The sequence below is a fragment of the Hyla sarda genome, chromosome 2 (genome assembly GCF_029499605.1).
Source record: "Hyla sarda isolate aHylSar1 chromosome 2, aHylSar1.hap1, whole genome shotgun sequence".
NCBI lineage: Eukaryota > Metazoa > Chordata > Amphibia > Anura > Hylidae > Hyla > Hyla sarda.
The window spans coordinates 174,751,947-174,774,470 of NC_079190.1; the positions used below are offsets into that span (position 1 = coordinate 174,751,947).

The window sequence follows — 22,524 nt, forward strand, 5'->3', positions numbered from 1 at the left end:
AAAGGGGTACTCCGGCGCTTAGACATCTTATCCCCTATCCAAAGGATAGGGGATAAGATGCCTGATTGTGGGTGTCCCGCCGCTGGGGACCCCCGTGATCTTGCACACCGCTCCCCGTTAAAATCAGTCCCCGGAGCGTGTTCGCTCCAGGTCTGATTACTGTCGATCACAGCTGTCACGCCCCCTCCCATAGGCTTGCATTGAGGAGGGCGGCCCCGTGAACGACAGTAATCAGACCCGGAGCGAACACGCTCCAGGGACTTATTTTAACGGGGTGCGGCGTGCAAGATCACGGCGGTCCCCAGCGGTGGGACCCCCGCGATCAGGCATCTTATCCCCTATCCTTTGGATAGGGGATAAGATGTCTAAGTGCCGGAGTACCCCTTTAAATTAATCTGTTGTGACTGACTGAGGCACACTTCCCTCATCTATATTCACTAGGGTGTTTCATTTTGTAAGGCAAAAAATGAAATGTAAAATTTTTGCAGACTTTGCTTACGTCCCAAGTCTCAGTGATGTAAAAGATATATATATATATATAGGCCAAATTTCAAGAAGATTGAATAATATTTAGAGGTTGCACAAATACAATTTTTCAATGTAAATATCTTTTATTGTGAAAACTAGAAATCACAAACTTAAAATAATAGTAAAACTAGACACTAGGATCAATAGGTAGTATGATAGGCAAAACATGTGTTCTATTAATCAACTTTGAACGATGCAATCCCTTCTTTTGTTGACTTGGTGATGACTTTTCTGTGATGCTCGACTACCCTCAACAAGAATTGTTTTTGTTGTTCGTCCCTGACCGATTTGTAAAAAATGTTTTATTAGAACAATTCTGCGGTATCATTGACCACCTTAAGAGCAATCACATGGCTGTTCTCCATCCCAAGTAGACGTGAGTGTCTAGAGGTTTTAATCTAGGACTTGAACGTAATTTTTTGGTTGCTGGAAGCGAAAACTCTGCCTCTTTGTCACTAGGTGCTGATGATGATGGAGAGGAGTCTTCCAGTATAACTGTCTTATTGATTTCAGCGATAGCTTTGTAATGTTTATTCTTACATGAATCATTTTTGTCTTCTTTTGTACACTTAGAGTGGGATTTATCGAAACCTGTGTAGAGCAAGAGTGGTGCAGTTGCCCATAGAAACCAATTAATAATTAAAGAAGCAATCTGGTTGCTATGGGCAACTGCACCACTCTTCCTCTACACATGTTTTGATAAATCTCCCCCTTAGTTCTTATTTTAGAGGCGAAAACCTTGTCTACTCCGCTCATTGGACGAACTCATACGATCTTCTCTTTGTGACCTAAGAATTCTTTATCTTCTTGTGATACGCTAATCATGTCCATCACATTTTTGCCAAATAATGTCAAAAAACTCGACAAGATCACCTTTCCAAATCTGCCGTTTCACATTTTGCCTTATCCATGTTTCTCGATTTCTCTTTACCCAGATTTTGGTATTCTGTGTACAGCTTCTGTATACCAGCTCGGATATTCTCCTCCGTTTTTACAGGGATATTTGATTTCCTCCACACTTCCTCTAGTTTAGTACTGGTAGATTTAGCAGCATTCGAAAGGGTTTCTTTCATTTCCTTGTGATGGTAAATAAAAACTAAAAGTACTTGTTCTTTGAAGGGAGCGGAGCTCCTAAAAGCTCACCACTAGGCACTTTTTCTAGCAGCCAAATTCCTCTTTTGGTTCCCATTGGTTTGGTTGAAAGAAATATATGAGAAGCCCATTAGTACAAAGCACTTCAATATTAGAAATGTTACTAGTTTGTGATAAAAAGTGATAAATGTGTGCAACCCCTAAATATTATCCATATATGAATATCAGAGAAAAAGTAAATATTAGGGTGTTTCATTTTTCCAGATGAAACACCCTAATATTCACTTTTTCTCCTACCATGTGACCTGCTCAACTGTCTGAAGGCAGCTCCTTCTGCAGGTTACATTAAAAACATACATCGGGGGGTGATGGTCTGTTTAGTTTTCGACAGCTTTCTCCACCCTGCACAAACCAGGAATTACCTGGATTTTTAAAGACTCTCTATGTGGGGGGGGGGGGGGGGGGGGGGCGCTATAGTGGTCGGATTATGAAACTAATTAGCTGGTATTTCTTGTGGAGTCATGGTGGGCGCACATGAGATGTGTGTGTGTATATATGTATGTATATATATATATATATATATATATATATATATATATATATATAATATGTGTGTATGTATGTAAATTTTTGTTTTTATTTTACCACCTTTGGCCAGATATCTCCATATCTCTAAGGTCATTCAACTAAATTGTACAATTTTGATGAAGAAATTGTGTAGGTTTATGGTGGTTGTTGCCTTTTCAGATAAGATCCATGTTTCAAAATAATTACAAAATGATATTGTTTACAGGCACAATGTCAAGAAGTGAGAAAAAGAAAGGAATTGGAATTGCAGATTCTAAATGAGGCTATCCGTGGCTGGGAAGGGGACGATATTAAGACACTGGGTTCAGTTATATATATGTCCCAAGTAATAATACAGTGTGCAGGAAGTGAGGTAAGCTATTTTCATACCAGGTGACTTGGACATGTACTTGTCTTTTTGTTGTATTTTTCTTTTTAGAATGTGGACATATAACTTGTTACCTCTTTATTAGTGATTCATCGGTGTGGGTTGTGAGCAGAACATATATTAAGGTGACAGACATGGTTACCATACTTTGGTAAAGCTGGCCATTTTGGTACTGTACCAGCCAACCAGCACTGCAGAATTTCTTACTATCCAAATGTGTTTAAGGGGAGAACATTTTAAAGATGTCTTCAGTGATGAAAATAACTTGTGTGAAATATTGTTCCCACTCTTACAAATACTTACAAATACTTTTTTTTTTTTTTTTATTGCTTCCATATATCATACTGTGTTATATTATTTTACATTTCCTATGATTACTGTTTTGTTTTTTAATTGTGATAGGTTTTGTAAAGTAGTTTAATAAACCAAACAGTTTATTTATGCTTTAAAAAAATATACTCGAGTATAAGCCGACCCGAGTATAAGCCGAGACCCCTAATTTCAACCCAAAATCCCAGGAAAAGTTATTGACTTGAGTATAAGCCTAGGGTGGGAAATACATCATCCCCCCCTGTCATCATCCAGACCCGTCATTAACATCCTCATCATCATCACCGCCTGTCATCATCCAGACCCTCATCATCATCACCTGTCATCATCCCCTTTTCATCCCACACATCCCCCCTTCATCATCCCCTTGTCATCATCCCCACCCCCCCTTCATCATCCTCTTGTCATCATCCCACCCCCCCCCCCCTTCATCATCCCCACCCCCCTTCATCATCCCACACCCCCCCTTCATCATCCTCTTGTCATCATCCCACACCCCCCCTTCATCATCCTCTTCTCATCATCCGCCCTCAGTGGTCTTCAACCTGCGGACCTCCAGAGGTTTCAAAACTACATCTCCCAGCAAGCCCAGGCAGCCATCGGCTGTCCGGGCTTGCTGGGAGTTGTAGTTTTGAAACCTCCGGAGGTCCGCAGGTTGAAGACCACTGCGGCCTTCGACATCCTCCAGCCCCCTCTCACCCCCTTTAGTTCTGTACAGTACTCACCTCCGCTCGGCGCTGGTCCGGTGCTGCAGGGCTGTCCGGTGAGTAGGTCGTCCGGTGGGATAGTGGTTCCGGGCTGCTATCTTCACTGGGGGCGCCTCTTCTCCGCGCTTCCGGCCCAGAATAGAGGCGTTGCCTTGACAATGACGCAGAAGTACGTTGGCAATGAACATACCTCTGCGTCGTTGTCAAGGCAACGTGACTATTCTGGGGCCGGGCCCGAAGCGCTTAGAAGAGGCCTCCCCGGTGAAGATAGCAGCCCGGAACCACTATCCCACCGGACCACCTCCTCTCCGCACAGTCCTGCAGCACCGGACCAGCGCCGAGCGGAGGTGAGTACTGTACAGAACTAAAGGGGGGTGAGAGGGGGCTGGATGATGTCGAAGGCCGCAGTGGTCCTCAACCTGCGGACCTCCGGAGGTTTCAAAACTACAACTCCCAGCAAGCCCGGACAGCCGATGGCTGCCCGGGCTTGCTGGGAGTTGTAGTTTTGAAACCTCTGGAGGTCCGCAGGTTGAAGACCACTGCGGGTCGAGAGTTCACTCGAGTATAAGCCGAGGGGGGTGTTTTCAGCACGAAAAATCGTGCTGAAAAACTCGGCTTATACTCGAGTATATACGGTATATACTTTTGTCCACTAGGTGTCTCCTTCCTTGAAAAAATGCCATCCACCTACCAATTTGGATTGAATTCTGTCTCTACCAACTACTAGACAAGACTGAATGCAGAAAGTAGGGGCGAGACTGACAATCCAATCGTTCAATTCTTAGCAACAACGTTCTTATGGCTCTCCTCTATGTGAAACATTTACTAACATAATAGAGAGGAGGGACTTAAGAACAAGGTTGCTGAGGTTTGGAGCATGATCTTGATGGCATGGCTAAGCTGAGGTAAAGAAGCGGAAGTTCCTAGCAATGCAGTGCACACACACACTGTTTCTAGCAGCCTGTCCCTTTTGTGGTGTGTTCAGGGAATCTTCACCTGTTGTCTGGCAGAGCATGGCCGGTAGAATCCCGCCTGTCACTGGCAGGTTTCTTCCTAAGCACAATCATTGGCGGGTGGATTGGTCAGGAGTTACTGTTTTTTTTCAGGCCAAGCATGCCAGATAGTTGGTGTAGATTTTCTAAATCTACAATTTGTATTGCTATAAGGGACAGATCTCAGGAATCTATGCGTGGGTCCCTATAGCTTACAGATTACCTTTTTTAAGAAGCCATGATGAGTAGTTTTATTGTAATATTTTCCCTAGAACCACTGCTCCTTGGGGCAATCCAGTGACACCCAGATGTCCAGTTTGTACAGAGAGTACAGAGTGGAACAGACTGGGTTTATCCCGCAAAGCTGGATTGTGGTCTGTACATGGTGTGTGATGTTGAACCCATTGAAACAGTGTAACTTACTGCTGACACCTAGTGTTATGTCATCTGTGTGGTCCATGTGCTAACTGCTAATGTTCTTTCTTTCCTAAAGGAAAAGAATGAGAGATATCTTCTCCTATTCCCCAATGTATTATTAATGCTTTCTGCCAGTCCAAGAATGAGTGGTTTTATTTATCAGGTAAATCCATAGTTTTTTTTCCTATACTCTGATTTACTTGTTATGCACTGGTCTGTGCGGTCACCTTGTTCAGCTTATTTGCAAAGAAGATCTGTTTAGCTGAGACCAATGAAAGTTATTCTCTTACAAACCACATTATTTCAGATTTCTCACATTTAGCACAGATAGACTCCACATTAAGTACATTAACCCCAGACCTGTGTGTATGTTGCTCCTGGTAGTTAGTTAACACAAAACAATGTATATGTACAATCACATGATCATATCCTTTGTGTCCTTGTGATTAAGAGAAAGCTGTACTGATGAAAGGGAACATAGTAAATCTTTGTAGTAAAGATCTAAAGAAAAGCACAATGTTATTATTAACTTTAATTGTTTTATACATTTTAAGCAAATTCTATGTACAGACAGAGAAAGAGGTCAGGCCAGCAAGTTATACACTTGCAGAATCAAATAATCCTGTCAGTACAAGCAGGATACATTTTTAAAGGAGCACACTGGAAGTTTAAAAATACAGTGAAAATCTATTGAGACGATATTTTGTGGTTATCTTTTTAATAATTTTTTTTTTGTATGTTGTTATGCGGCCACCATCTTGCCTGAGCTGTTTTCCCTGCATTTAGAGAGATGCTTTAAAGCAAGCCCCATGAGCTGTCCTGTTCACTTGAATTGGGAAGGTTACTGAGCATACTCTGTGATCTTTGCAAAGGTTATTCCACAGGGAGGGAAAGGCTAAGCAGTCAGCTTTATCTATTTTCTTACCGATCTACTGGTGTCACCTTTCACTTTAATGCTGTACTGATCACTTTCCAGCAGCCTCCTCCTTACCATTACAGACAGAAAAGGAAGTGTCTGTGCCTAGTTTTAGGCTTAGTAGTTAAAATGAAAATTTGCAAGATATCTGGATTATTCTATAATACAGATAGTAAAATGGAAAATAAGGAAAAAATTTTTTATTTTATTTATTTTTTATAAATTTAACATTCTATTTTTATTCACACATTAGGTCATTTTCTGATGATACATTTGTTTCAAAAGCCCATTGAATTTCAGTCTCATGATTGTAGACATATGAAGAGCATTTCTACATAGAATACAAAAATGTTGCCAATTTGTAAAATGCTAGGTATTATTTCTGTAATAAGCTTTTATTTATTTAAAAAAAAAAAATCCTTCCTGAAATCCATCAGACCTTGTCTGACCGATCTACAGACACTCCTTCCTACTCCTACAGACACTCCTTGAGAACTCCTCTACACACATGATCAAATCAGAAGCTGCAGGACCCAAATTGATCACATTTACTTACTAACCCATTTATTTATTTTAACCCATTATAAAAAATAAATAAAAAAAAGCCACAAAGGCGTTCTTTAAGATTGGGTTTACCTATATTAAAACTGGCAAATTATTTTATTTATTATTTGCCTGAACCAGAGACAACTGGTAACAAAGTTGTGCACTTTAACTGTGCTGAAATCTGTAGTGAACTCACAAGATGACCCAGAGGGAAATAGAGAGGCCAAAACACTATAACTCTCTCCAAACCCCAGGGCCGTAGCCTTTTGAGAACGCCGTGGAGATGGCGAAACATGTAGAGGCGGCAATCTAGTGTTTTTAATATAGTGCCTCGGTTGGGATATTGGGTGTCTGCAGAACCCCAGATATAAAGGGCTAATTGCTCAGTACATACTGTTACAATCCCACCTGGCACTAATATTTTAATGTCACCTACTGGGTTTATTTGATCTTAAACAAATACATTAAAAGTTATATTGTAATACACTTTTTTGGGGGGAAATGAATAGAGGTGTTTTGCACCCTGGACTACGGCCCTGGGGTTTGGAGAGAATTATTGAAATCTGTAGTGTAACCAAAATCTAAGCATTTTCTATCCAGGGCTGAGAGATATCCCATGTCACAGCTTTAACCTTCTAACACAATTTTTCCAAAGGATTCCATGGGATCAGTTTTGTTATTAGGAAATTGCGGCTGGAGGTCCTGGACATACATGTAAGCCTGAAAGTGCTATTTTGAGAAAACTTAATTTGCAATTTCTGAAACTTCCGATCAGTAGGGCAGACAGTTTTCTAGACTTCCTGTGTATAGCCTTATTGATGAACACTACAAACATCCTTTTCTCATATGACTACTTAGTGGGAACAATAGATGACATTCAGTGACACAACATATAAACTTAGATTAAGCTTTCCTTGAACTAGTACATGGCAATCTCTTGTGCTATTGTAGTTGAGATCGAAGTATTCTCCACCCTGCCAACCTTGTTCTTCTGTTTTTAGATTTAGACGTTTTTCATGTTAGGAAAGTTAAGTCTTTAAAGGGGTACTCCAGCCGTAAGACATCTTATCCCCTATCCAAAGGATAGGGGATAAGCTGTCTGATCACTGGGGTCCTGCCGCTGGGGACCCCAGCTATCTTGCATGCAGCACCCACCTCTGGGAGCTGCATGCCGCGCTGCAGCCTCAGAGTCTGCCGCGTCACCTACAATAGACTTGCATTACAGGGGCGGAGTCGTGATGTCACGATACTCCGGCCCCGTAGTCGTGTCCTGACAGACTCCGAGGCTGCAGCGCTGCGTGCAGCTCCCAGAGGTGGGTGCTGCATGCGAGATAGCGGGGGTCCCCAGCGGTGGGATCCCCCCCCCCCCCGATCAGACATCTTATCCCTATCCTTTGGACAGGGGATGAGATGTCTTAGGGCCGGAGTACCCCTTTAAGATCAATTATTCCTTATTCATAGGGAGATGCCAGTATTATTATTTATTTAGTATAGATTGTCACTGTGGTCTTTTTATGTCTCAGGGGAAACTTCCACTGACAGGGACTTGCATCACAAAGCTAGAAGACAATGAAAATCTCAAGAATGCCTATGAAATATCTGGTAATCTTGAATATCCTTACTTTTATATCTCAACTGATCAGCTTTGGGGTACATTCACACTTGTGTATTTTTCAGCAGATTTTATGAAGTCAATGGGTAGGAAAATAAGCAGCAGAAGATCTGCAGTAAAATACACACGTGTGAGCGTGCCCATATAATGTTAAGAAAAATTGTCTACATTTTAAAGGGAACATGCCAGGAATAGTTATGAAGCTTTTGCTGAGATCTGTTATCAATATTGACATTAAGTTTACAAGTCCTTACATTAATGTTACCCAATCAGGGTGTTTCCATTTGTTGCAAAACTATAACTCCAAGCACGCAGTGTGTGTCTGTCGGTAAGGGCAGCATAACTAACCTGAAAGGTTCCCATAAGTTCTGTTCCAGTACTTAATGTTTTATTTTTGCTATGGGTTCTATTGTAGAGTTATTGAATTAGTTATTCAGTTCTTCTTATTAGATCTTAATAGAACAACATGTTTGGTGTGTTATTTTGTTCATTGTGTTTCAAGTGCTTGTATTAGTCCTGTGTATGCGACTGAGGCAGCTAACAAAATCGTTTTTTCTTATTTCTAGGTAACATGATTGAACGGATAACTGTGTCATGTAATAACCAACAAGATCTACAGGAATGGGTTGACCATCTACATAAACAGACAAAATACACCTCTATGACCACCCCCACAATAAAGCCTCACTCTGTGCCCTGTCACACTGTAAGACTGATTTACCAAAAAAAGATTTGCATGTACCAGATGCTTGCAGGCCTTGCTGTAATTAAAAAGAAAAAAAATTGCTTATTTATCAAGATACTGATATCAAGGGCACTAGTTTGTTACTGCTGTAGTAAACACACACAGTGGGGGCTGTGTTTTGTTAGCTTTTATGCCTAAGTTATAGTAACTTGCCAGCAGCAGTCTTGTTTTGTCATAGGCAGCGTATTCTATTGCCTGTTCTTAACCATCACATTGTAACAAAATGCTGTAGATCTATGTCCGTGACGCTGCTACAGCTGTATACTGAAAATGATACATAGTAAGGATGTTACAGTATAGCCCTACACCTTCAGAGCGCTTGCAATATTTAATTTGTATACACTTGCTTGTCATTCCTTAAACCTCAGACAAGAGAAACATTGTGTTACTTTGTACGTTCATGTCCTGTGTGAGTACATTTTGGTTATGGCCGTGTGTATGGCCCAGCATAATTCTGGCTAAATATTTACTGGCCAGGATGAGGTAAATATACCTCATGTATAATATTATGTTCTGCTATAGCTCCTATATTACAGGCTGTAACACTAAGGGGGGGGGGGGGGGATAATATTCTCTATAATAACCCTGTATGCTGTGTGAGTAGAGAAGAGATAACTTTGACGATTGTAATGATTAGATTCTCCTGATGGATGACTTTTACTATGCAGCACAGGAATGAGCTTCTGCAATAATGACCGCTGGGAAATAAAGTTCAGAGCAAATCATGTAACAATCAGAAGCTCCTCCCACTACACAGATTTTCATATGAAAAACTGATTTTTCAGAAAAATGGACATGTTGAATTTCCATTCCCAATCCTCTTGTACTCCATCGGAGTTAGTCTATTGCTAGAGGTATCTGGCAGAGGTTTATTTCCCTCTCCCCATTAAATAAACATGCATGTTCAGCCAAAGATGTATGTGTGCATGGTTATGAGTGTTAGGAGGAGAGAGCTGTTGGTGAAAAACAGACCAATCTGGCGACAGATATATAATTTTTTTTCAGTAAAAAGTAAAAAGTTCAGATCGCATCGGGTCTTGGTCCTGAGACCCACTGCAATAACAAGTTACAGCCAGATGAAGTGTTCGGCAGCAGGTGCCTCACTTCCCGGCTGTTACTCAAACCCGACCCCTGTTACGCCATAGACTTATGCAGTGGAAGGTTATCTTAGCCAGCCAACCAGGAATTGCAGCATGCTGCCGCGCACTTCACTGGCTTATAACTCTCAATCGCAGCTCCTGGTGCAATCTCAACTAGGACAAAGTTGTTCTAAATTACAGTGACTCTTTAAAAAGTTACTATCTTTTCACATGGCTTTGGGATATGGATAATACTAAAAACGCTATCCTGTTGACTAAGACTTGAATGGGGCTTCCGGGATGAAACCTAAGGCAGTCCGTCTGATGACGTGAGTAACGGCACTAGTCTCAGGCAATGGGATAGTGCTTGTAGTTTCACCCATATCCTGTTCGCCAGCTGAAACGATAGTAACTCTATAAACAAAGCTTTTTGGTCTGGCTACTGAATGAATGCTGTTAAAGGACAAGTCCCATGCCGCTAAGTACAGAAAAACGTATCCCCTATCCGCACATCCGCCAAAGTGCTCTGACCCCCCGCGATCTAAAACTTATCCTGCGGATAGGGGATAAGTTGTTCCGTACTTATCGACAGGGGACTTGTCCTTTTAAATTTAAAATGGAATTCCCTGCTGAAATGGAGGCTTGTGGTTTTATTGAGGTCCTTTATACAGCCTTACAATTAGGGTTTTGTTTTTTTCTTCAGTTAATACATTTCTGGCCAAACTTCAGCATTTTACATAATTATGTGAGGCAAATGTTAATTCATAGGTAAAGGTTACATTAACATATCCTGATAATAAAAATGTATTTTCATAATAGGTCAAATTCTAACAGTGAATGTATTTCACAGTGTGAATCGCTTGGAACTCATTTGTATACAGAATGTAGAAGTTATTATGAAGCAGTGAGTTCAGTAAATAAGTGCAGGATCTTTACAATAATCAGGGAATGCTAATGGGTTGAAGGCAAACTATACCAAATAATTTCCTGTTCTTGCAGTTATGCAAAATCAGTTTCCAGTGGTAATGGTCAGTTCCACATGTATTCAAAATGTTGAATACAATAAAAATCTTAAATACATAGATTCACTGTAAATCCACAAAACATTCATACTTATAGAAAATGTGTGACATATGGATGAGATCTGTAAACTTTGATTTACTTGGCTGTTATACTGTGTATTTTTTAATTTAAATTTTTACTGTAAATCTTTGCTTGGTACAGATATGCACCAAACGTAAGCTCTGAATGTGATGTGAATATGGCAATATTAGAATTGTTTCTCATTACCGTGTCAGTGGCTTAGTATAATGTGTCATTTTGTCTTCAGCTTCCTTCACATCCAGTGACACCATCAAGCAAGCATTCAGACTGCAAGCCAGCACCTCACACACCTGCATATCATACATTACCACACCTTTCACACCACGGGACTCCACACAGCATCAATTGGAGCCCATTGGAACCACCTAAAACATCAAAGCCATGGAGCTTGAGTTGCTTGCGGCCTGCTCCTCCTCTTCGGCCTTCTGCAGCACTGTGTTACAAAGAGGTAAGGGAAAGTTTCAGATGAGACTGTAAGAACTCTGCAGCTCTTTTCAGTGTAAATCATTTACATTTCTAAAGCAATTTGCGCTGGATCCATCATAATCATGTAGCTACATTGTTCATCATGAACCATGAATGATTGCAGAGTAACAAAAAAGCCAAATAAATGGTCAGAGGTAACTTGCATTTCAAAAACTGCTTTCAATGCTGGCCGGCATAATGCTCACTACTTTGTTTTTGCTTCTTTTACTCTATTAGAGGATGTCTTGTATTCTTAAGGTAAGGGTTAGGCCCCTCTGTGTCCTCTTAGAATGGCATGTAGAGCAGATCTGCACACAATGCATTACCACCTTGCTAGTGGTCTGTTCCCTTTTAAGACAACTTGTTTTCCATTCATGGTAAACAAAAAAATGTCAGTCTCCCTCCTGCTTTAGGATCCTCACTCCACGTCTTTCCTGCCTTCATTCCCAGATAGCTGTGAATTAATGTATTTGTTCCAAGACACACTTCCTTTTTGTGCGTGTTTACCACTTGAAGTCTTCACCTGCCTAGGAACGCATGAGGCTGACTGGATATAATGCAGTCTAATTGTCATACACTACGTAAAAACTGATACAGTTTATCTAAAGTCAAACTTGGGAATAGAGAAGGATTTATAAGAAGGTTTTCTTCTGTCTTTAACTGTAACCACACTCTGTGGACCAATCTCTGGTAAATATCTAAGGCTCTGTTCACATCATGATCAGAATCGACTCAAAACTGTATATCGGGAGGATTTTGTGAGGTATGCTTTCAAGGGAAGGTTATATTAAATGTATAAAAAAGTATACTGTAGGATATACATTGGTTTTACTGTATACTTTTGTATGGAACACTTTACCTTACTATGCAATTTCATATTGCAAATGCAAAGGGGGGATTTTTTTTATTATTATTTCAACACAAGAATGTGTGAATTTTGTATAATTTTTTTTTTTTTTGCTAAAACCTACACAGAAGCCATTGATGCATTTCTCCCAAATAGTATAATGGCTAAACAGAGGCCAAAAGCCAAATTTTTTAGCCTTCTGGTAAAGAGCCCTATGGTTACGTGTAAGTGGGGCGTTTTTCTCTGCGTGTACACCAAATGTAAGCTCTGAATGTGATGTAAACACAGCCTTATCTCTGACAGAAATTGCAGCAGAATAGTTGAGGTTTGCCACTCTCCCTTTCCCTTTTTATGTTCTTTTTTATGTCCGTGGATCCCCTTGGTAGCTAGTGCAGGTGTTTTTGACAGTACCCATGGAATGAGGGATTTCCTAAGAAGAAACTGTCTGAGAGTGGGTTATGGTAGAGGGAGATAGGCTAAAGTCAGATATGTGAGTTATAGGATATCCTTAAAGTAATCCTGGGTCAGATAGTGGGAGTCCTGCTTGCCCCACCCGCACAGGATGATTGACAACTTACCCTGCCTCAGTCTGTGTATAGATAAGTCTGTGAAGACATGGTAAGCAGGACTCTCACTGTCTCTCCTATGAGTCCTGTCCAGATTTACACTGCTTCTCAGATATTCTCCTCCAAATTCCACAAACCTGTATATCACTGAATTTTGCTTCTCTCCCTCTTATACACTGCTCCCGGAAAGGATAGCAGAAATCCCATAACACTGCAGCCTTTTTATCAAACTACTGCATTGTACAGACAAACACGTACACTGTTTTTCTTTCTCCTTTGTGTGTTTTCCAAAAACTTTCGTCTCTTACCTTTTGAATGGGATTATTAATAATGATAAACCTTATATTGAACCATTTTTTTTTACTTTCCCTGTTACCAGGATCTCAGTAAGAGCCCCAAAACTATGAAAAAATTACTTCCTAAGCGAAAGCCAGAAAGAAAACCCTCAGATGAAGAGTTCGCACTTAGAAAAAGTATGTGGGGAGAGTACTACAATGCAAAATTTACTGGTTTTTCCATTTACTTACATTATGTTTATGTATAATTTGGCATGTAAATTGCTGATAATCCAGTAAGTACATGAATAAACATGGTCTTATTTTTTGTTGTTGTGGAGATAGACGGTTCTAAAGACATATTCAAACTGAGCTGATTGTATTTTTAGGGCTCCCCCCACTCACTAATTTCATAGCGGTTTTATTGCTACATTAGTGAGATTTTTTTTTTTTTTTTTGTAGCTTGTATTCCAAGTTCTAAATAAAAGCCTTTGTTAAAGACAAAGGAAAATTCTGCTAAACAAGCTATGTAAATCCAGCCTTAAAGGGGTGCTCCGCCCCTAGACATCTTATCCCCTATCCAAAGGATAGGGGATAAGATGTCAGATCGCCGCGGTCCCGCTGCTGGGGAGCCCCGGGATCCCTGCCGAGTCACTGCGCTATCATTACAACACAGAGCGAGTTCGCTCTGCACGTAATGACGGGCAATACAGGGGCCGGAGCATCGTTACGTCACGGCTCCGCCCCTCATGACGTCACGGCCCGCCCCTTTCAATACAAGTCTATGGGAGGGGGCGTTTGGATAGGGGATAAGATGTCTAGGGGCGGAGTACCCCTTTAACCCCTTAAGGACAATGGACGTACTCCTACGCCCCCGTTTCCGAGTCCTTAAGGACCGAGGACGTAGGAGTACGTCCTGTCCTTTCCCGGCCCCCCGCCGCTAGCCGGAGGGGAGCCGGTGCCCGATGCCTGCTGAAATCGTTCAGCAGGCATCGCGGCATATCGCCCAGGGGGGTCATTATGCCCCCCCATGTCGGCGATGGCCGCAGATCGCTGGACAATTCAGTCCAGCGATCTGCGGCGATTCCAGGTCAATCGGGTCTCCAGTGACCCGTAATTACTGGCTGATCGGGGCCGTCAGAGACGGCCCCGAACAGCCAGAGCCTGCAGGGGTGAGGTGGCACTGGTGCCACCTCACGATCGCCCTGATTCGTCGGCCGGATTAACGGCCGACCAATCAGGGCGCCTGCTGCGGGTGTCACTCCCGCACCCGCTCCGCCCCTCTTCCGGAGCACGTGAGCGGGTGCGGGACGTGCACCCCGGGTGCTGGGGACCCCGATCCCCGGCGTTAATGTTGGGATCGGGGCCCCAGGAGCGACGACGGCGGCGGCGGCGGGACTGACCTGTGCGGCTATCAAGCAGCAGCAGGAGGTGAGTGACAGCCTCCTGCTGTTGCTTAGCAACAGCTCCCAGCATGCAAAAAGGGCATGCTGGGAGCTGTAGTTATGCAACAGCAGGAGGCAGACCACCACAACTCCCAGCATGCACTTATGGGCATGCTGGGACTTATGGTTTTGCAACAGCTGGAGGCACATTCTTTCTATGGAAAAGTGTACCTTCAGCTGTTGTGTAACTACAACTCCCAGCTTGCACAAACAGCTTAAGTGCATGCTGGGAGTTGTAGTGGTGCATCTGCTGGTTGCATAACTACAACTCCCAGCATGCCCGTTGGCTGTCGGTGACTGCTGAGAGTTGTAGTTTTGCAACAGCTGAAGGCACACTGAGTTAAGTAGCAAACCAGTGTGTCTCCAGCTGTTGCATAACTACAACACCCAGCATGCCCTTCCGCTGTCCGTACATGCTGGGGGTTGTAGCTTTTGCAACAGCTGAAGGCACACTGGTTGCAAAACACTGAGTTTGTTGCCAAACTCGGTGTTTCACAACCTGTGTTTCTCCAGCTGTTGCAAAACTACAACTCCCAGCATGCACTGATAGACCGTACATGCTGGGAGTTGTGGTTTTGCAACAGCTGGATGTTTCCCCCCCCCCCCAATGTGAATGTACAGGGTACACTCACATGGGCGGAGGATTACAGTAAGTATCCGGCTGCAAGTTTGAGCTGCAGCAAATTTTCTGCTGCAGCTCAAGCTGCCAGCGAGAAACTACTGTGAACCCCCCGCCCGTGCGACTGTACCCTAAAAACACTACACTACACTAACACAAAATAAAATAAAAAGTAAAAAAAACACTACATATACACATACCCCTACAATAAAAATGAAAAACGTCTGGTACGCCACCGTTTCCAAAACGGAGCCTCCAGCTGTTGCAAAACTACAACTCCCAGCATGCACTTATAGACCCTACATGCTGGGAGTTGTAGTTTTGCAACAGCTGGATGTCCTTCCGTCCCCCCCCCCCCCCCCCAATGTGAACGTACAGGGTACACTCACATGGGCGGAGGATTACAGTAAGTATCCGGCTGCAAGTTTGAGCTGAGGCAAATTTTCTGCCGCTGCTCAAGCTGCCAGCGAGAAACTACTGTGAACCCCCGCCCGTGCGACTGTACCCTAAAAACACTACACTACACTAACACAAAATAAAAAGTAAAAAACACTACATATACACATACCCCTACACAGCCCCCCCTCCCCTCCCCAATAAAAATGAAAAACGTCTGGTACGCCACTGTTTCCAAAACGGAGCCTCCAGCTGTTGCAAAACAACTACTCCCAGTATTACCAGACAGCCACTGACTGTCCAGGCATGCTGGGACTTTTACAACAGCTGGAGGCACCCTATTTGGGAATCACTGGCGTAGAATACCCCTATGTCCACCCCTATGCAAGTCCCTAATTCAGGCCTCAAATGCGCATGGCGCTCTCACTTTGGAGCCCTGTCGTATTTCAAGGCAACAGTTTAGGGTCACATATGGGGTATAGCCGTACTCGGGAGAAATTGTGTTACAAATTATGGGGGGTATTTTCTGCTATTACCCTTTTTAAAAATCAAAAATTTTTGGGAAACCAACATTTTAGGTAAAAAATTTTTTTTTTTTTTTTTTACATATGCAAAAGTTGTGAATCACCTGTGGGGTATTAAGGTTCACATTACCCCTTGTTACATTCCACGAGGGGTCTAGTTTCCAAAATGGTATGCCATGTGTTTTTTTTTTTGCTTTCCTGGCACCATAGGGGCTTCCTAAATGCGGCATGCCCCCAGAGCAAAATTTGCTTTCAAAAAGCCAAATGTGACTCCTCCTCTTCTGAGACCTGTAGTGCGCCAGCAGAGCACTTCTCACCCCCATATGGGGTGTTTTCTGAATCGGGAGAAATTGACCTTCAAAGTTTTGGGGGTATTTTCTGCTATTACCCTTTTAAAAAATGTAAAAATTTTGGGAAACCAAGCATTTTAGGTAAAACATTTATTTTATTTTTTTTACATATGCAAAAGTCGTGAATCACCTGTGGGGTATTAAGGTTCACTTTACCCCTTGTTACGTTCCCTGAGGGGTCTAGTTTCCAAAATGGTATGCCATGTGGTTTTTTTTTGCTGTCCTGGCACCATAGGGGCTTCCTAAAGGTGACATGCCCCCCAAAAACCATTTGACGCTCCTTCCCTTCTGAGTCCTCTACTGCGCCCGCCGAACAATTAACATAGACATATGAGGTATGTGCTTACTCGAGAGAAATTGGGTTTCAAATACAAGTAAAAATTTTCTCCTTTTTACCCCTTGCAAAAATTCAAAAATTGGGTTTACAAGAACATGCGAGTGTAAAAAATGAAGATTGTGAATTTTCTCCTTCACTTTTCTGCTATTCCTGTGAAACACCTAAAGAGTTAATACACTTATTGAATGTCATTTTGAATACTTTGGGGGGTGTAGTTTTTATAATGGGGTCATTTATGGGGTATTTCTAATAGGAAGACCCTTCAAATCCACATCAAACCTGAACTGGTCCATGAAAAATAGCGAGTTTGAAAATTTTGTGAAAAATTTCCAAATTGCTGCTGAACTTTGAAGCCCTCTGATGTCTTTCAAAAGTAAAAACTCATAAATTTTATGATGCAAACATAAAGTAGACATATTGTATATGTGAACCCAAATTTTTTTTATTTTGAATATCCATTTTCCTTACAAGCAGAGAGCTTCAAAGTTAGAAAAATGCAAAATTTTCATTTTTTTCATCAAATTTTGGGATTTTTCACCAAGAAAGGATGCAAGTTACCATAAAATTTTACCACTAAGTTAAAGTAGAATATGTCACAAAAAAACAATCTCGGAATCAGAATGATAACTAAAAGCATTCCAGAGTTATTAATGTTTAAAGTGACAGTGGTCAGAATTGCAAAAAATGCTCTGGTCCTTAAGGTGTAAAATGGCCTGGTCCTTAAGGGGTTAAAGGCTATCCCAATATTGAAAATTATCACCTATTCACAGAATAGGAGATCTGTGGGAATTTTACTGCTAGGGCCACTACTGATCTCAAAAAAGGTTATTTGTCCCCCAAATGAACTGAGCAGCAGTGCTTATGTTTGCAGCCAAAACTCTCTATGGGGCTTCCTGAAATGTATTCATAACGGTCCAAGTTTATTGCAGAATGTGTCTTCCCCATTGAAGTCAATAAATCTACATCATACCTGTGACATAAATTTGTATGCAGTAGATTTAAAATCTGTATGTGTTTTAAAAAACAAATTGCAATTTTTTTTATGCAAAACACAGTGTGCAAAACACAGTTGCAATTTTTTGTGCAAGATGAGACTTGTACACATAAATATGACATTGTTATGCTAGAAACTGGCATGAAAACCTTGATAAATACACCCCTTAGTATTTCCTGATAAAACTGTCCACGATTGATGTAGCCCGTCTTTAAGTCTGGTGCCACAGAGACATGTCAAAAGTTTTTATCAATGGGGGTCTCACTGAGTTCGCAGTAGAGCACTTTACTTCTTGGCTCGCAGAGATTATCCGCTCTGCAGCCGCATTATAAATTTAGGGAGCTATCCTGTGAAGCAGGACTGAGATTGCTGCGAGCTGTGAAGTAAAGAGTGATTTTTCTCTGCTTGTTCTGCTGTCAGTGGGGATCTCAGCACTGAGACCCCTTCTGATCAAGCTTTTGGCATATGTATGTGACATTGTGTTTTTGAACTGCCTCTACCATAGTCAAACATATGGTCCTTTCTCTCCAAGTGCATTATTTTACATTTTGAAACATTAAACTGTACTTTCCATTGTTATGACCATTTCTCCAATAGAGAATATTCCATGTTAAATATAGCTCTGAGAATACAAACCCTATTTTATGTCTTAAGTAAATTGGCAAACCTTACCTACCAAAACTTCTACTGCACAAACCTGCCAATCTTCTTTCATGGCAAATACCAATAAAATGGATTGCACGGTGTGTTGGGCTTCTTTCAAATGTCCTTCATTTTTTCAGGCACAGCAGCACTAGAGGAAGATGCTCAGATTTTAAAAGTTATTGAGGCCTACTGTACAAGTGCCAAAACGCGTCAAACATTGAATTCCAGTAAGTAATACTGCGCTACAAAACTATGCTATTTGTCTTGTGGGTTAATAGTTTTAGCTTTTTTTGTAAATGTTAATTTAAGAAACTGTTCATATTAGTTTGTCATGTGAGAAACTACATATACTTGAACTGCACTGTGGCTTACATGGAGATCTAAGTTCAGGGTCATTTTATCCTATACCCAGCAAAGTCAATCTTATATTGTCCAAAGATAGGAAAAAGTTTGTCGGCACGGCCGCATACCAGTAACCGCGGGTAGTGTGAACAGCTTCCGACACACGGAGTTAATGCAGGCTGTGCTCGTATGGTGCTCAACCCCACGGAAGCAAAAGTCCAGTGGATCCAAAACAGAGAAGCAGGGAGGCACTCGTGAATGCAATAGCGTTTATTCAGATATGGTCACAGGATACAATAAAGGCCAATGGGCCGTTTCACACACACCTTTGCTAAATCATGACTTGTCCCAGAAGCCTCAGCTCCCACCTTAAAGGACATCTGCAGCGTTACAAACACTTATCCCCTATCCTCAAGATAGGGGATAAGTGTTTGATCGCGTGGGGTCCGAACGCTGGGGCCCCCGGCGATCACCTGTACGGGGCCGAGGCTCTCCCGTGCAGGGGGCGTGCCAGCCGCAGCATGACGTTGCGGCCGGCACTCCTCCTCCATACATCTCTATGGGAGAGGCGGGGAGACAACATTCATGCCTCCCCGTATCCCCCATAGAACTGTATGGAGACGGGGCGTCACCGTCGACCTCTAGGTCGACGCTACGCGCCTTAGCGCTCACCATGAGCGCTTATGGCGGTGCCCCGTTAGGGAGATCGGGGGGGGTCCCAGCGGTCGGACCCCCCGCGATCAAACACTTATCCCCTATCCTGTGGATAGGAGATAAGTGTAATGCCGCTGCAGTTGTCCTTTAAATACACCGGGATTCACCCAACTTTCTTTACGATCCCTAAAAACAGTTGGTAGTACACGATTTATTAATCATATGAATGAGGTACATAAGAACAAAGTAGGTGAACTGAGATTTCTTGGATTGGGGGTTCAGAGGGCTCCCGATAGAGGGGGTGATAGGAACAAATTGCTATTACAAAAAGAGACAGAATTAATTTTACACACAGAAACACTTGGTGCTTTTGGTTTAAATACAAAAAGTGACTTGAGTATGTTTCCACCTAATTAATATTGACTTAGTTTTGTATAGTTCCCATATCTAGATTTGTATACCTTGTGTAACTATATATAGTTATACACATCTTCCTCCTTGTGATGAGGTTATAACTTGATCCAGTGTAACCTGTTTGAATGTTTAAATATATTTTGTGCAGATAAGTTTTCCACCTGGATACTTCTATATATGTTTTTAATAAGATCCTATTTCTTATATATTTTTTTTTATTAGTGTTGGTTGTCAATAAAGTTGGGTGAATCCCGGTGTATATAAGGTGGGAGCTGAGGCTTCTGGGACAGGTCATGATTAAGCGCAGGTTTGTGTGAAACGGACCGTTGGCCTTTATTGTATCCTGTGACCATATCTGAATAAACGTTGTTGCATTCACGAGTGCCTCCCTGCATCTCTGTTTTTGATTCAATCTTATATTACCTGTAAGCATTATTATAAACAGAAATGTACTTGTTGTTTGTTTGTTTTCCTATTTATTTTGTCTTAAGTCAGATTTTTTAGTAAGTGATAGTTTATATTTTTAATGTTTCTTTTAATTTAGTCTATTGGCACTATCATAAGCATGTAAGGCTGTTTTTACACCATGCACTTGAATCTAGTTTCTGGTGCAGTTTTACCAAAATGTAAGGTGTTTTGTTTTCCAAAGCATCAAGCTAAATAGTCACAGTTGTATTACCCTTTTAAAGGCCTTCATGGCCTGTAAGGCAGCCATGGACTCGTTGTCTGTAGCTCTGTATTGTATTGATCTACTTATCTTCTCTATGGGAATTCTCGTGTCTTTGCTCCTGGTGTAATAATAATTCATTGATAAAATCTTCAGTCAGTATTTTAAATGCATGTGTTTATTTTTTTATGGCTGGTAGGTTGGATGGGTTTGCTTTTCTGTGATTTTTAGGAAGCAGGTAAGCAGAGATATCTATATTAAGGAACCGCAGATTTCCAGCCACGTTCTTCATAACTTTGCAATGAACAGAATAGTTTCTTTCCTATATTCTGCTGATTTGCTTATATATCACAACCAAGCAGCTTTTCCCATGTGCTTTGCAGATGATATATAATTTTATAGAATGATTGTATCAAGGTGTGAAGCAATCATGTTTATATCAAGCTTCTCCATTTTACTTTCTTCCTTCATGTTTTATGCCTCTGCACCCTTCTCAATGGCTTATTATGTCTTCCAGCCTGTTGCATCTGCCTCTGATGCTGATTTTAAATAGTATATCTATATGACATAACTTTCTCAGCCATGTAGTGTGCACTGACATATTTCTCACTTATTAACCCTAGAATGCAAAAGAGCAATTTTTCTTAATAAAGCTGCCTACACAATGTAGTCAGCTATGCTATTTGTAAAACTATTAAGCTATGGTTTCCTGTATTAGTTATTTAACTAGGGCTATAATCATTAGTCTTATTTATAACAGTCTGTCTACTAAATATCAGCTTGCTTGAAGTACACTGCTCAAAAAAATAAAGAGAACACTAAGATAACACATCCTAAATCTGAAAGAATGAACTAATCGTATGAAAAACTTTCATCTTTATATTGTGCTGAATGTGCTGACAACAAAATCACACAAAAATTATCAATGGAAATCAAATTTATCAACCTATGGAGGTCTGGATATGGAGTCACACTCAAATTCAAAGTGGAAAACCACATTACAGGCTGATCCAACTTTGATGTAATGTCCTTAAAACAAGTCAAAATGAGGCTCAGTAGTGTTTGTGGCATCCACATGCCCGTATGACCTCCCTACAATGCCTGGGCATGCTCCTGATGAGGTGGCAGATGGTCTCCTGCGGGATGTCCTCTCAGACCTGGATTAAAGCATCCGCCAACTCCTGGACAGTCTGTGGTGCAATATGGCTTGGTTAATGGAGCGAGACATGATGTCCCAGATGTGCTCAATCGGATTCAGGTCTGGGGAAAGGGTGGGCCAGTCCATAGCATCAATGCCTTCCTCTTGCAGGAACTGCTGACACACTCCAGCCACATGAGGTCTAGCATTGTCTTGGATTATGAGGAACCCAGGGCCAACCGTACTAGCACATGGTCTCACAAGGGGTCTGAGGATCCTATCTCGGTACCTAATGGCAGTCAGGCTACCTCAGGCAAGCACATGGAGGGCTGTACGGCCCCCCAAAGAAATTCCACCCCACATCATTACTGACCCACCTTCAAACTGGTCCTGCTGGAGGATGTTGCAGGCAGCAGAAAGTTCTCCACGGTGTCTCCAGACTCTGTCACGTCTGTCACATGTGCTCAGTGTTAACCTGCTTTCATCTGTGAAGAGCACAGGGCTTGGTGTTCTTTGGCAAAAGACAAACGTCCTGCACGGTGTTGGGCTTTAAGAAAAAAAAACACATGTGGACGTCGGGCCCTCATACCACCCTCATGGAGTCTGTTTCTGACAGTTTGAGGGACACATGCACATTTGTAGCCTGCTGGAGGTCATTTTGTAGGGCTCCTCCTGCTCCTCCTTGCTCACAGGCGGAGGTAGAGGTCCTGCTACTGGGTTGTTGCCCTCCTACGGCCTCCTCCACGTCTCCTGATGTACTGGTCTGTCTCCTGGTAGCGCATCCATGCTCTGGACACTACGCTGACAGACACAGCAAACCTTC

General features: G+C 41.9%; 1 protein-coding gene across 3 annotated transcripts in view; it reads left to right on the forward strand.

The window, feature by feature from the left end:
* The window catches only part of LOC130355532 (rho guanine nucleotide exchange factor 7), a 182,352-nt gene that overhangs the window by 140,073 nt on the left and 19,755 nt on the right, over positions 1–22,524 (forward strand). For all 3 annotated transcript variants that reach the window (XM_056555779.1, XM_056555780.1, XM_056555781.1), the window contains exons 12-18: positions 2,414–2,560; positions 5,098–5,184; positions 8,007–8,085; positions 8,662–8,801; positions 11,250–11,471; positions 13,281–13,374; positions 18,624–18,713. In XM_056555779.1, the coding sequence (XP_056411754.1) occupies positions 2,414–2,560; positions 5,098–5,184; positions 8,007–8,085; positions 8,662–8,801; positions 11,250–11,471; positions 13,281–13,374; positions 18,624–18,713 (859 nt within the window). The remainder of the gene's footprint in view (positions 1–2,413; positions 2,561–5,097; positions 5,185–8,006; positions 8,086–8,661; positions 8,802–11,249; positions 11,472–13,280; positions 13,375–18,623; positions 18,714–22,524) is intronic.